The sequence below is a fragment of the Misgurnus anguillicaudatus genome, chromosome 21 (genome assembly GCF_027580225.2).
Source record: "Misgurnus anguillicaudatus chromosome 21, ASM2758022v2, whole genome shotgun sequence".
Taxonomy (NCBI): Eukaryota; Metazoa; Chordata; class Actinopteri; order Cypriniformes; family Cobitidae; genus Misgurnus; species Misgurnus anguillicaudatus.
The window spans coordinates 12,256,968-12,269,969 of record NC_073357.2 but is presented as its reverse complement, the minus strand read 5'-3'; the positions used below and the strand labels follow the sequence as shown (position 1 = coordinate 12,269,969).

Sequence of the window (13,002 nt, the reverse complement as noted above, 5' to 3'; positions counted from 1 at the left end):
GCATGTTTCCCATCCTCCATCCACGTGTAAGTAATACATATATTTAAATATCGTTAATTTAATTTAACTTGGTCAGTGATAATAGTCATTGGCCCTTGTGAAACGTTTCTCAGTGCAATTGTTTTCTCTAGACCTAACGTTACAATATAATCTGTGTTTTTTAATTTCCTTGATATTACATTTTCACTGGTAAGTTGTGGAATTCATTCTATTTGGGTTGATATAATATTGGGTTGTTTTTTCATAAAAAAAAGATTCTCTGCACAAAGTTGAGTAACGTCTCTTATGTGTAACTACGAGTATATAATGCTTATTTGCAACATAAATATTGCTTATGTTTTAACATTTTAAAAGTGTTTATCTTTTTGTAACCAAAAATTAATCCGAAATGTATTTGTTTCAATTCTTTTATTTCTTTATTTCTACAGGTAACTTAAGTCAATTTCGAACAAGTTCTGTCCCTATGCTTTGAGAGGTGTACCTCATGAAATACATGGTAAGTTAATGTATTGTTAATATATCTTTTTAATCATTGTTTATCTGAATTTATACGGTTTTATTTAGTTCGTGCATATTACAAGTTTGATTGAAATGTACAGGTGGAAAACGTGGCATATAACCAACAAGTTAGGTGTTTTATTATTCTATTGGTTCGTGTAAGTTAAGTACCGCCCTCACTGGGTTTTGCTGGAATTTGAGTGGTTGTTCGAGGGAGGTGATTGAGAAGTGCGGAGGTTTTGTTTTGAGATGTGAATTGTAGATACGCGCTTGCGGTAAGAAGATCGTTATTTGCTTAATTATTTGCAAGTTTAAAAATCTTGAACTGTAATGTAGACCCTAGGGAAAGCACCGACACAAAGATGAAACAATTGTGTTTACTTCTTCGAGTTCGCCACGAGTGTTCTACGGCCGTGCCGTATACGGTCCAGTGTTGTTATTTCATTTTTTAATGCGCATATCAACGACTCGAGTAAGGTTGCGTCCAAATACCCACACTTGCGGTCTTGGTAACTGGAGAGCGCGTGCACGTGACATGAAGTAAGTGCACAAGACTGTCCCATGTCTTAACACTGGCAAAATGCAGTGCCCTCATAGCACAATTAACCCACACTACCATACCGATTCGAAGCGGTTTTCAAGGCTAAGCTATCACGTTATGCGTCATGTTCTGAATATATATGTTGAAACGTTTACCCAGACCTCGTGAGATGTCGTGGAAACGTTTAACTGTATTAATAAATGGATTTTACATATTTTGGTAGTAAAACAGAAAGTGTTCCACATTTAATTTGTGCAAACATTATGCATTTTGTAAAACATCTGTAACTGCTTTTATAACATTAAAACAACATTAAAGCTCACATAACACTCGCTATTTCTGATGTTAATCTGAAGTACATATAGAGTAGTATTACATCCTTTATATCTCCGAAGAGTCTTTAGTTTAATCAGATTTATAAAAGAAAGATTAGCTTTACCGATTCTTTCTGATAACGTACGAAAAAATTGAGGAGGAGTACGAGTCATGCAACACTGTTTAACTTCTGATTCACTACATGTTCGTGTCATTTATATAATATGCATGCGCCTATTTCCAACATAAGACAGAAATCATGAAGAGGAACAATGAGCATATTGTGAAGTTGAAAATGGAGAAGACTTTCTCATACAGGAAGCAAGAAATCCTTAAAGGAGAGCCTTTGATTGCAGACTTCAAAAGCAGATGGCCAGCTCTGGTCACTGCGAAAAAGGTGATTGTTCTGTGTGTGCTTAGGTTTTTTAATCTGTTATGTTCTGACAGGGTTAGTGACGTGCATTAATGTTTTCCAGATCGATAGGGAGTTCCATCGCATATCAACTTTACCTCTACTTTCTACATTCTGTGCTGCTTTTGACCAGTACTCTCCATGTCTGATGGAGATATTTGAATGCAAAGGTGGAGCAGCTGGAAGAAAAATCAGAAATGTCATGGCGGAGACTTCCAAGGTTTGTCGGAAAATGTGTTGATTTATGCTTATATACTCTTTTTTTATATATAATTATACAGTGTTCTTTACAACAGAGGGTACAGCACAGCTGGAAAGAATACTAAAATATTCTACTCAATTAAAGGTACCATACAAATTTTACCTAAATAAAATTACCCATCTTATAAAATAAATTGCATTAAAAAAATAAAACATGGACCCACATCTAAAATATTGAGGGAGGTACAATTTTATAATTTAATTAATATTCCTTTTTAAAGTTTAAAAATAATTAAAGTGGGGTGTTAAGAGATACTGTACCTGTTATGCCTACTAAAAGTGTTACCTGCAGTAGTACTTTCTACCTCTAGTGTGCAGCTATTATATTACGTCAGCTGAGATCTTAATGTAAATAATAATATCACATCGTAAACCTTTTTGGGTAGAAATCGCAAAGCACCATATGTTGCCTTTTAAGAATACTCTGAAAATTAAAGTATATTGCCTAAAAGAGTTTCCTTTCCCCCCTCAGGACGACACAATTCAAACGAGACGAGCATGTGTCCTCAAGTCCTTGTGCATCTACTTGAAAGAAGACAACAAGAAACTTGTGAAGGATTATAAGGTGAGTTATGTATGTTTGGCAAAGAAGTTGGAAAGAGGACATTTACTTGCTTGTAGGAATGTAAATATGGATTGTGAATCAGTTAAAAAAATCAATTTAAATGTGTATAGGAGTTCGGTTGAGATTTTGATGCAACAGCCTAGGGTCTGACTCTTAATGTCAGTTAACATACAGCAGGTAATCTTAGTTTGCTTAAACACGGTTACAGTATACTAGGGGTGGCACGGTTCATGAAAAAAATCCGAACCGTTCGGTTCGCTTGTCTCAGTGCGGAGCGTGTGTTCGACCCGGTTTGTCTCAGTTCGGAGCGTGTGTTCGAACCGGTTCGACGGTTCATGACATGTGCAATGTATGTAGCCTCGTGCCCTGTGTGTGACCTCAGATAGCGTGTTTCCCTTTTGGCGAATCGCGGGAAAGAAGAGGTGACTGGTGTGGATAGTGAGTGCTGCAGGTCATGTTACGTGTAGAAATGGCTAGTGGGAAGGAAGTCTGCATGCGCCAGCGTCGTATAAGTTTGGTGTGTGGAAACATGTTACCTATGATAACAGCGGAAATAAAACAATAGATAGAACTCCAGTCTATGGGTTGAATGTGTTTGAACAGCCACACGCGACAGCCTTCTCTCCGCCCATTATCTAATCTGAGGTACTGAACACAATTGTTTTACGTCTTTTCTGACTTCTGCCGGGAACATACGGTGAACAGTGCTATTTTTAGCCTTTCATTGATAAAACGAAAGCGGCTGATTTCCGCGTAGTTTCATTTTGCTAGCGTGTGAAAGTTGCGCGACCTTATTTCATAAATTGCCCCTCAAATTAATCAGGACAGAAGTTGTCAAAAGTGGACAAAAGAGACGGATTTAAATACTACAGGTGTAAACGTTATGTTTCTCTCTCGTCCACATATATTTAAGCAGCCTCTCAGTGTTATCTTTGTGTGCTAAAAAGGCACATAAGTTCATGTAGATGGCAATACACAGTCTATTGTTTTGCTAAATAAATAAAAAGCATGTTGAAATCATCAATGTCTTCCCTCTTGCTGTATCAAAATCTCATCTGGCTTTCCTCAGAGATGGTCCCAATAATGTGCTTAAAGTCAAATTCAGTTTGTGCATGATTACATAATATAACTTTTTAATACTGTTATACTAAAATATGGATAATTAAGACATTAATAAGATAATAAATTTCTGAAGTGTTAAAAAATTAAAAGAAAAAATAACAAAAAGAACCGCACTGAACCGAGAACCCTGACCATAAAACCGTGATACGAACCGAGGGCGTGCCACCCCTAGTGGGTACGGAAAGTATTCAGACCCCTTTAATTTGTCACTCTTTGAGGCTGTTTACACTTGGCATTAACATGCGTTTTCATTGATCGGATCACAAGTGGACGACGTTAATGCCGGGTGTAAACAGTGTTCAAAAAGTTTTTTGCTTGTCCACTTTCGACCACATTCAGAGGTAGTCGAAACCTCTTTCGATCGGATTGCTTTTGTAGTGTAAACGTACATATGGTTGAACGCCTTCTCTCCGCCCATTTATCTAATCTGAGGTACTGAGCACAATGTTTTACGTCTTTTCTGACTTCTGGCGTGAACACACAGTGACCAGCGCTATTTTTAGCCTTTCATTAATAAAAGTAAAGCGACTGATCTCCGTAGTTTTGAAAGCGTGTGAAAGATGCGCGATCTTATTTCGTCAATTGCACTGAAAATTCAGAGAAAGCTCTAACATATACATGTACAAAACACTGTGCAGCATGTTTACTAACAACACAAGCAGCGGACTCTGACATAATATTAGTTCACGTCCATATAAACTCATCATTGTTTTCAGATGTGTTTTCATCGATTGGATCAGAAGTGGACAAAAGAGACACATTACGTTTACACCGTCTACGCTTCTGTCCTGAATACTGTGAGGGTGTGGGCAAGTCTCTCTATTGTCATTTAAACGCAAGCGGGAGTAATGATGAGTTTATATGGACACAAACTAATATGTCGGAGTCTGCTGCTTGTGTTGTAAGTAAACATGCTGCACAATGTTTTGTACATGTATATGTTAAGGCTTTCTCTGAATTTTCAGCGCAATTGATGAAATAAGATGAAACTGCGGAGATCAGACGCTTTAGTTTTATCAATGAAAGGATAAAAATAGCGCCGTACACCATGTGTCAGAGAAGACAAAAAACAATGTGTTCAGTACCTCAGATTAGATAAATGGGCGGAGAGAAGGCGGTCTCAGGTGGCTGTTCGAACACATCCAACCACATGTTAGTTTGCACTACAAAAGCAATCCAATCAAAAGGGTTTTGACAACCTCTGAATGTGGTTGAAAATGGACGAGCTCAAAACGTTTTGAACACCGTTTACACCTGGCATTAACATCGTCCACTTGTGATTCGATCAACGAAAACGTATGTTAATGCCAAGTGTAAACAGCCTCTAAATGGTCTTTCGTGTGGCTTTATTTTAATGGAAAGGATTCCAACACGGAGACATAGAATAGTCTGCGGCTAAAGAGACAGAGAAGATATTTGGCACACCGTACTTAGTGTTGCATTTGGGTCCTGCTTGGTAAGCTTGCGTTCAGTATTATAAAATACCGTTTCTTCCGTTTCTCAAAACAGCAAATGAGTGGTGAAAAATTAAGTCAATTTGAAATCATTTAAATGTAACCATATGCCCTTGTTGATAAACAAGCCTCTTTCTTTTTTTTATTAATATAAAATTGTTTCAGATTACTGATTGTGGACAGCTGGTGGTACTTAAGTGGTTTATTTGACATGCACCTCCTGAACTATGTTAATAAAACATCACTTAAGGTAGTGGTTTTCAAACTTTTTTAGGAGCGACCCTAATTTAAAAAAAATAAAGATTATGCGACCCACACTCTACCCCCCCACACACACTCTCGCAGTAGCATAAAGCAGGGCGGGGCCGACCGCCGTCAGAATGGAGTGATACCGGTGAAACGTGCACGCGCGCGTCTGTATGTACATATAACTTACCTAATGAGCAGACCCGACGCCAGACACAAATTCACGGAGGGGCTTTTCATTTTTTCAGAGGGGCACAAATGAGATCAACCTCACTGCAATGCATAATATCATTAATTATGATAATGGACAAAAAACGAAGAGGAACTGACACACGCAATACAACGGAGGGGTCGTAAAGATTGGACCTAGCCTGTACCTACCAAAGCAGTCTAAAAACACGTCGCAGGGCTCTACATCAACACTTGTCCGCTTATCATGGACAAGTAATATTAAAACGCCAATAACACGATAATGATTCTGTCAATAGCGACCGAAAGTGCATAATGTAATAACGTTAAGTTAAGCAAATAAGCACAGCAAACACAAAGTGAGTTTACACTGTGTTAACAAAGTGGGTTTAACATACTGCGGTAAAAATGTGGATTTTTTTAATAACATGATACAGTTAAGCAGCATCACATCACGGTTGAAAATTTACAGATTTCATATGACAATTCACTAAACAAGTAATTCATATTTAGTCACTTACATTTTAGACGAAATGTTGACTGTTTTTGTTGTTTTAGCAGCGAAAATAGTTCAAAGATTACAGCAGAACCACAACGTGTAAGTCTCACGTCAAAACTCAACCAAGCGGTGGCGCGCTCACTATCGACAAACCAATCAAATACATTTAAAATATATATTTGTTAAAATCAGACCAAACACATTTTTATTTTTATTTAGAAGTTTTTATTTCCCCTTGCATCATTTCAAGGGGGAAAATGTCTGTGACCCCGCGCGCAATTTAATACAGTAAGCTGCGCAAGCACATGGGTCATGTGACACAGTGGTGGAGTATTTTTTTGTTTCGTGTATTTAAAAGATATTTTTTACTGTGCTTTTATTCAAGTATGTTGTTATTATTATTGTTTTTATAATAAAATTGAATAAATTATTTTAGTAAAATTTTTCTGAAATCTTTCTGGCGACCCAGTTTTTAATTTCCGCGACCCACCAGAGTGTCGCGACCCAGGGTTTGAAAACCACTGACTTAAGGTGCATTTTTTTTTCAGAACAGATATAGTATAAATTATAATATTCGTAGGTGTGTTTGATTAGTGTTTATAAAACGGTTAGTTCCAATCCTTGATTCTGATTGGTCAATAGGTGTGCTTTATTCACGATAAAACACTGCTATGACCGCTTCCCCCAACGGTTCTGTTTATCACTGCGCCCTTAACAACACCCTTAGCAACCACACATATCGATTTGTTGTTTTTATTTGAGCTTCCATGCATATTACACATTGGAACCACTGATCTATATAAATGACTGGATTGCGCATGACGTCACACTTGTGAAGCCACCGCGCCGCCATGTTGGTATATCCAAACGTTCTATTAAATCAATGGACATTGTCAGATTTTAATGATAAAACATCACTTTACTCGTCTTCGTTTTTATATGTGAAGTTACCCTGTACATTATTACAACACAAACGTTCAAAGCATGTAAATAGTTATTTACTGAAAGTTGTACATTTTGCGTTTTAAACAGTTATTATACATTCATCTTCATTACAGTATCAGATCAGCAGACAGACCGCAGCATATTTAGTATAAATGACAATAAACATGCTCATTCTGAAATCTAAATAAATAATCATGCTTTGTACCGTATGTGCATGCAATAATTTGCTAGTTTTGTAATTATGTTATCTAAACTTACAAGTTACCTAAACTTATTTAGAGAAATAACGCTGACCGTGTAGCTGAATGTCAAAAAAAACTTTATTTATACCCGTGTCATTAACAAATGTAACAGACACACTCACCTTAACGGTTTTTTGTAAATCCATTATCCTGCCCGATTAAAACATAAACATTGCAAATAACACCAGAATTAACAAATAATTAACGTACACATATCCTAAAAATTAACCTTGTGTAACTAATACGCTGTAAAGGGGGTAAATTTTGATCATGATTTTGAATGGAAGTCAATGACGCTCTCTGCCGGTTGGGTATACCAAGATGGCGGCTCGAACTCTGCGCTGGCTTCACCTCACGCAGTAACGTCAAGTGTTCTATGCGCAATCCAGTCATTTATATAGATCAGTGATTGGAACACATTTTTGTTCAAGGTCAGAGACAATTTTTTCTAGCGGAAGGAATGCTTTTTATTGATTTAACTTCATGTAAGTTGCACTAATATTTTGTTTTACTTTATTGTGTGGTAACCGTTTGATAAAAGCAATAAGTTACTTGAGGCAAGTCCTGTATCGTGAATAAGTAACGGCTGAAGGGGTTGCGTCGCCTTAGGCCGTTACTTATTCACGATACAGCACAGCCTCTCGTACCTTGTTGCTTACGTATGCAAGTTTGGACTGACCATTTTAATCTATTATGTGCATAGCTGAAATGATGTAATAGCTTCAAGCACACATAAAACATTTTATCCATTACATCCCGCAGAACACAGACCTCGAGGCCAGTGCTTCCATGGAGCAAACTGTGATGGGGGTGTATGTCATACAGAAGGAGGGTGCGGAGCCTGAAGATAAGCCAGAGGACATTGGTGTCCTGATCGAAGGTGTGGAGGTCCTCCGTGAGTTAGGAAATATTATGGACGCCTGTGCTTTGTTATTTGGACTAATGTACTGTCTGAACCTAAGTTACCCAGCAAACCTCAAATGCACCTTTGAATCCGCAAATACCGATCTCATACCAGTGTTTTTAAAAATGTTTACATTTCATTGTTTTAACAGCTGTACTGCCTGTATTGATGTGACCAGTATTGCAATCTTGTATGGTAAATTGTTCCCAGTGTAGTAGCAAAATGCTACAATTGGCTGCATGTGTACTTCAGACAAAATGTTTTATAAAAAGCACTGTTGCATAAATAAAAATGTAAAATGGATTTGCACGTTTTTTTTTACATTCTTGTCCTAGGAATGAAAACAACACTAATAAAACCAGCAAGATTGAGACAAGTTCATCCAACAACACTGACATTACTATAACTGACAAAATCTATACGAGTTGATATGTCAAGGTGGAATTTTGTTCTACTGAAGTATTTGACCAATGTAGAATAAACTCAAATTGATTTAACTAAACCGACTAAGAAAAATCATATAAATTAAACAAGATGTAAATGCGTTGAATGCAAATACCAATATTATGTTTAACCAACACATGTATACTGTGTTCAAATAACATCATGAAGGTTCGTTGACTTGACTTGGTTTGTTTAGATGGAATATAGGTGGCATGATAAAATCATGTTCATCCAATGAAATTGTTTTTTTGAGTGCATGTTTGATCCTCTCTCTAACCTGTTTTTTCATGAGTCCACATGAGTATTCTCATATCTTTTGATTTAAAAATGTACACATCACCATTTCATTGGATGTTATCCTTTTTGACAAGGTCATTAAAAGGAGTTGATTGGACAAACAAATGAGTCTGCATATTTTCCTCGTTCAGCATCTATGTACTTGTTCTGTTTTGCTGTTATTTTTCTTGTCTTATAACAGATATTTAGTAGTGACGATGTTTACTGTCTATTGACAGTCTGCTGAAAATCCCCTGACTAGTAGCCATGTTGTCTGATGTAAGAGTCATTCAACAGCATCCCTAAGATTTTCACTTCATTTTGATGGGCCTAATGTGGCAAGAGATGAAAAGATGAATTTACCTCCAAGTAAAATGACTCTCTACTGAAAGGTAATTTATATGTAACAAACAGTAAGTAACGCATTTCTGAAAATACTTGCAAAAGATGGAGTTTTAGCAGCCTGATATGCCTAAAGTTAATTTAAAATATGATGATTTGCTACTTATAGTCAACTGAATGCTTACTGAATGTCTGTTGATACATTGGTTATTAACTAAATACTGACAAAAATTCTCTTACTTTGCTGTAATTGAATTACTGAAAAGTTATTGAAGATTTGTTGCGTGTCTGCTAATACGCTGTTGAACATGTTCATCTTTAATTGACAGCACATTACTAACAGTTTCCTGACAAAATGTTTATTAGCCGTTTACATGTTACAGATAGTTTAATGATTGTTACAGAAACATGTAATAGACCATCTACAGATACTATACTGATGAGAGTAAGTAGATAGTTGAAAAATAACTGATAGCCAACATACTATCTATAGGGGGACCATCAAAATAAAGTGTTACCCTTTTTTAAAATATTTGTCTGTGTTCACAGATCATTCAATCTATCTCTGCTTGGATGTTTCTCAAACATGTCTGATGTGGAGCTGGATGAAAGAGTCTTTCAAGTGGTATCTGGCAATGATTTGCTTGGTGCAGAGTCTGTAAGTGCTTTGGACTAATCCAGAAGGGGCTGCTCGCAGATCTATGGCTTCCAGACTACACAGGCATACATACCGAGTTGCAGGGCCAAATTCGTTGTGGCATTTGTATGGCAACCACAAACTCATAAGGTTGGTTTAATTGTTTTTAATTTTTTTGAACAAGCTTTAGAACCTTTTTGGTTTTACTGATTCAATCAATGAGAGTCGCTCACAAGCACATATATGATCAATATACATAAATGTTTTTTTTGTCTTTTCCTTTAGCTGTTCAGAGCCACCTTGTTGATTGTTCAAAAACTTTGTCATCTTTATATTTTTAATATTTGTTTTTAATGCATACCTGATATCAGAACAATAATTTTAAAGACATTAGCATTGTTAGTTAATCAGTGTTGTTATTGAAGATTAAGTCTGTTATTCTATTAATATTGTATTTCATTTTTAGGTGGAGAATTGTTATTCATGGGGCTATTGATGGCTTTAGCCGACTGGTTACATCTTTGGAAGCATCAAATAACAACAGAAGCACCACTGTGCTAGAGAAGTTTGTTAGCGCTGTCGACCAGTATGGTGTTCCATCAAGAGTTCGCTGTGACCAAGGTGAAGAAAACAACGCTGTTTGCATTTTCATGGAGATTTTTCGAGCTTCTGCCAGGGGGAGTGCTTTAAGGGGGAGAAGCACCCATAATCAGCGAATTGAACGATTATGGGGAGATGTTTGGAGTGGAGTTGTTAATGTGTACTATTCTCTGTTTACCCTTTTGGAAAATGATTGAATACTGGACTGTAACAATGAGAGTCATCTTTGGGCACTCCATTACATCTACCTTTCTCGAATAAATCGGGACTTAGGTCTTTTTATAAGTCAATGGAACCATCACCGCTTGAGAATTGCAAGGCACATGTCACCATATCAAATCTTTGTGCGTGGCTGTCTTTGCCTACAGGCTCGAAATTTGACCGGGATTCGGGGAGTGTTTGGTGCTGATGAACACCAAGCTCAGTTGGAGGGAGAAGCACCCAACTTGCCGCAACTGCCAGCTTTTACCTGGCCAGACAGGGTTGAAGTCCCTGTGACAGATTTTGTAATAGACAATGAACCCTTGGCTGAACAACGCATTAATCCCCTTGGAGGTCCAAGAGACAGCCTTGGAGTAGATCTGTTGCAAGAGGTCATTAGGATCCTTGACTCCTTGCAGTAAGCTGTACAGAACTTTTAGATTGACTCTTTGGGGTGGTTTCCCAGACAGGGATTAGTTTAAGCCAGGACTAGGCCTTAGTTTAATTGGGAAATAGAACTAGTTTTTACAAACATGCCTTACTAAAAACATTACTTGTGTGCATTTGAAGGCAAAACAAATGGCACTGCTGTATTTTAAGATATGTCAGGACAAGTTGTTTTCAGTTTGGATACCTCTTATATTTATTTTAGTTTAGGACTAGTCTAATCTAATTGTGCGTAGATCATTTTGTTTATTTTTTGTTGATTTTATTTGTGCAACTTAATAAAACTAACAACATTAAACATTTGGACTTATTTATTCGATCATACTAATTAGAAATTGATGAATATAGAAAACCTGAAAGACTAAACTAAGGAAATCCATAAAAACAATATAAAAAAATAAATATGTACTATAAAACATTAGGACTAAACGGGGAACAACTTAAACAGTGTAACAATTCACGATACAGCACTTGCCTCGAGTACCTTATTGCTTTTATAAAACGGTTACTACACAATGTTAAAGTAAAAAAATATAAGTGCAACTTTCATGAAGTTAAATCAATAAAAGCATTCCTTCTGCTAGAAAAAATAGTCCCTGACTGCGAACAATAACATGAAAGCTCAAATAAAAACAACAAACTGTTCTCAAACTTTGTCTCATTATATGTTTATGTGTTGCTAAGGGTGTTGCTAAGGGCGCAGTGATATTAAATAGAACCGTTGGGTGAAGCGGACATAGCAGTGTTTTATCGTGGATAAAGCACACCTATTGACCAATCAGAATCAAGGATTGGAACTAACCGTTTTATAAAGTGTAAATGCATAACAAGTTTTCAGTAAAAAAAATTTCACTTGCTATAAACGGTTTAATAAAAAAAAACAATATAAACAAATAAACATGTACTTTAAAACATTATGAGTAAACAGCGAACAACTTAAACAGTGTAACTAATTGAACGTGAAAATGCAACTTTCTGGGGTTGACCACGGCAGGGGCGCCGCAAACTCTTTATTTTTTAATCACTCCGCAAAGAGACTTAGATTATTCTGCTGATTTTGGACATAAAGATATGATTTATACATCATTTAAAACGTTAAAGTGTCTAGTTTTTTTCTGTCCACTTCTAATAAAAACAGAATGTTGTGCTTTTTGCAAAATTAAGAAAATAAACATGATGCGCGTTTTGTTCTCTCTCCCTCAGTGAAGTCCTTTCAGAAACGCGTTAGAAAAATTAACTGTAACTTAATGAATACTTGTCATACAAACAAAATATAAATGTCTGCATAATGCTTGGAATGTTTCCTTTTAAATGATGTCAGTGAAATCGAAAGCAAATATTCTCATTCGGTGTAAACTATATGAGAAGGAGGAGAGGTACCGTCTTTCTCCTGTTACCTGTTTATCTGTAATGAGATGAGATCGCCACACCCCCACGCCACTGAAGTGAACGAGCAAAGACATCAATATGCATTACTCTCGCCTCCTGCCTGCAGTAGAGCCCTGTATTTCAGCCCGAGCCCGACGGGGCCCGACCTGTTTACGCCCTTCGGGTCGGGTTTCGGGCCAATTTTAACGTCACAGCAGATACGCGGGCCGGACCTCGGGCTTATTTAGGCTTCTCCATCTTTTTATATTTTTCAATTTAATTAAAAGAACCTTTTGACAGACATTGATGATTGCAAAACAAACATAGGACGACGTTTAACCTACCGCATGAGTCCGCTACGCACAGCCACACATTTACAATGCAGCTGTTGCGTATAACAGCAGGACCTTCAGCGCACCCTTCAGCGCACCAGGAAAAATTATAAATGGAGTACTAGATTAAAACCTTGGATACTGTACATAATCTATGCATCT

General features: G+C 36.9%; 1 protein-coding gene across 1 annotated transcript; it reads left to right on the top strand.

The window, feature by feature from the left end:
- Positions 1–1,599: 1,599 nt before the first annotated feature.
- Positions 1,600–11,438, top strand: LOC129436001 (uncharacterized). Its single transcript, XM_055193803.2, has 5 exons — positions 1,600–1,751; positions 1,831–1,986; positions 2,500–2,592; positions 8,052–10,042; positions 10,359–11,438. The coding sequence occupies exons 1-4, from the start codon at positions 1,614–1,616 to the stop codon at positions 8,406–8,408; spliced, it is 744 nt and encodes a 247-aa protein (XP_055049778.2). The 5' UTR covers positions 1,600–1,613; the 3' UTR covers positions 8,409–10,042; positions 10,359–11,438.
- Positions 11,439–13,002: the final 1,564 nt, after the last annotated feature.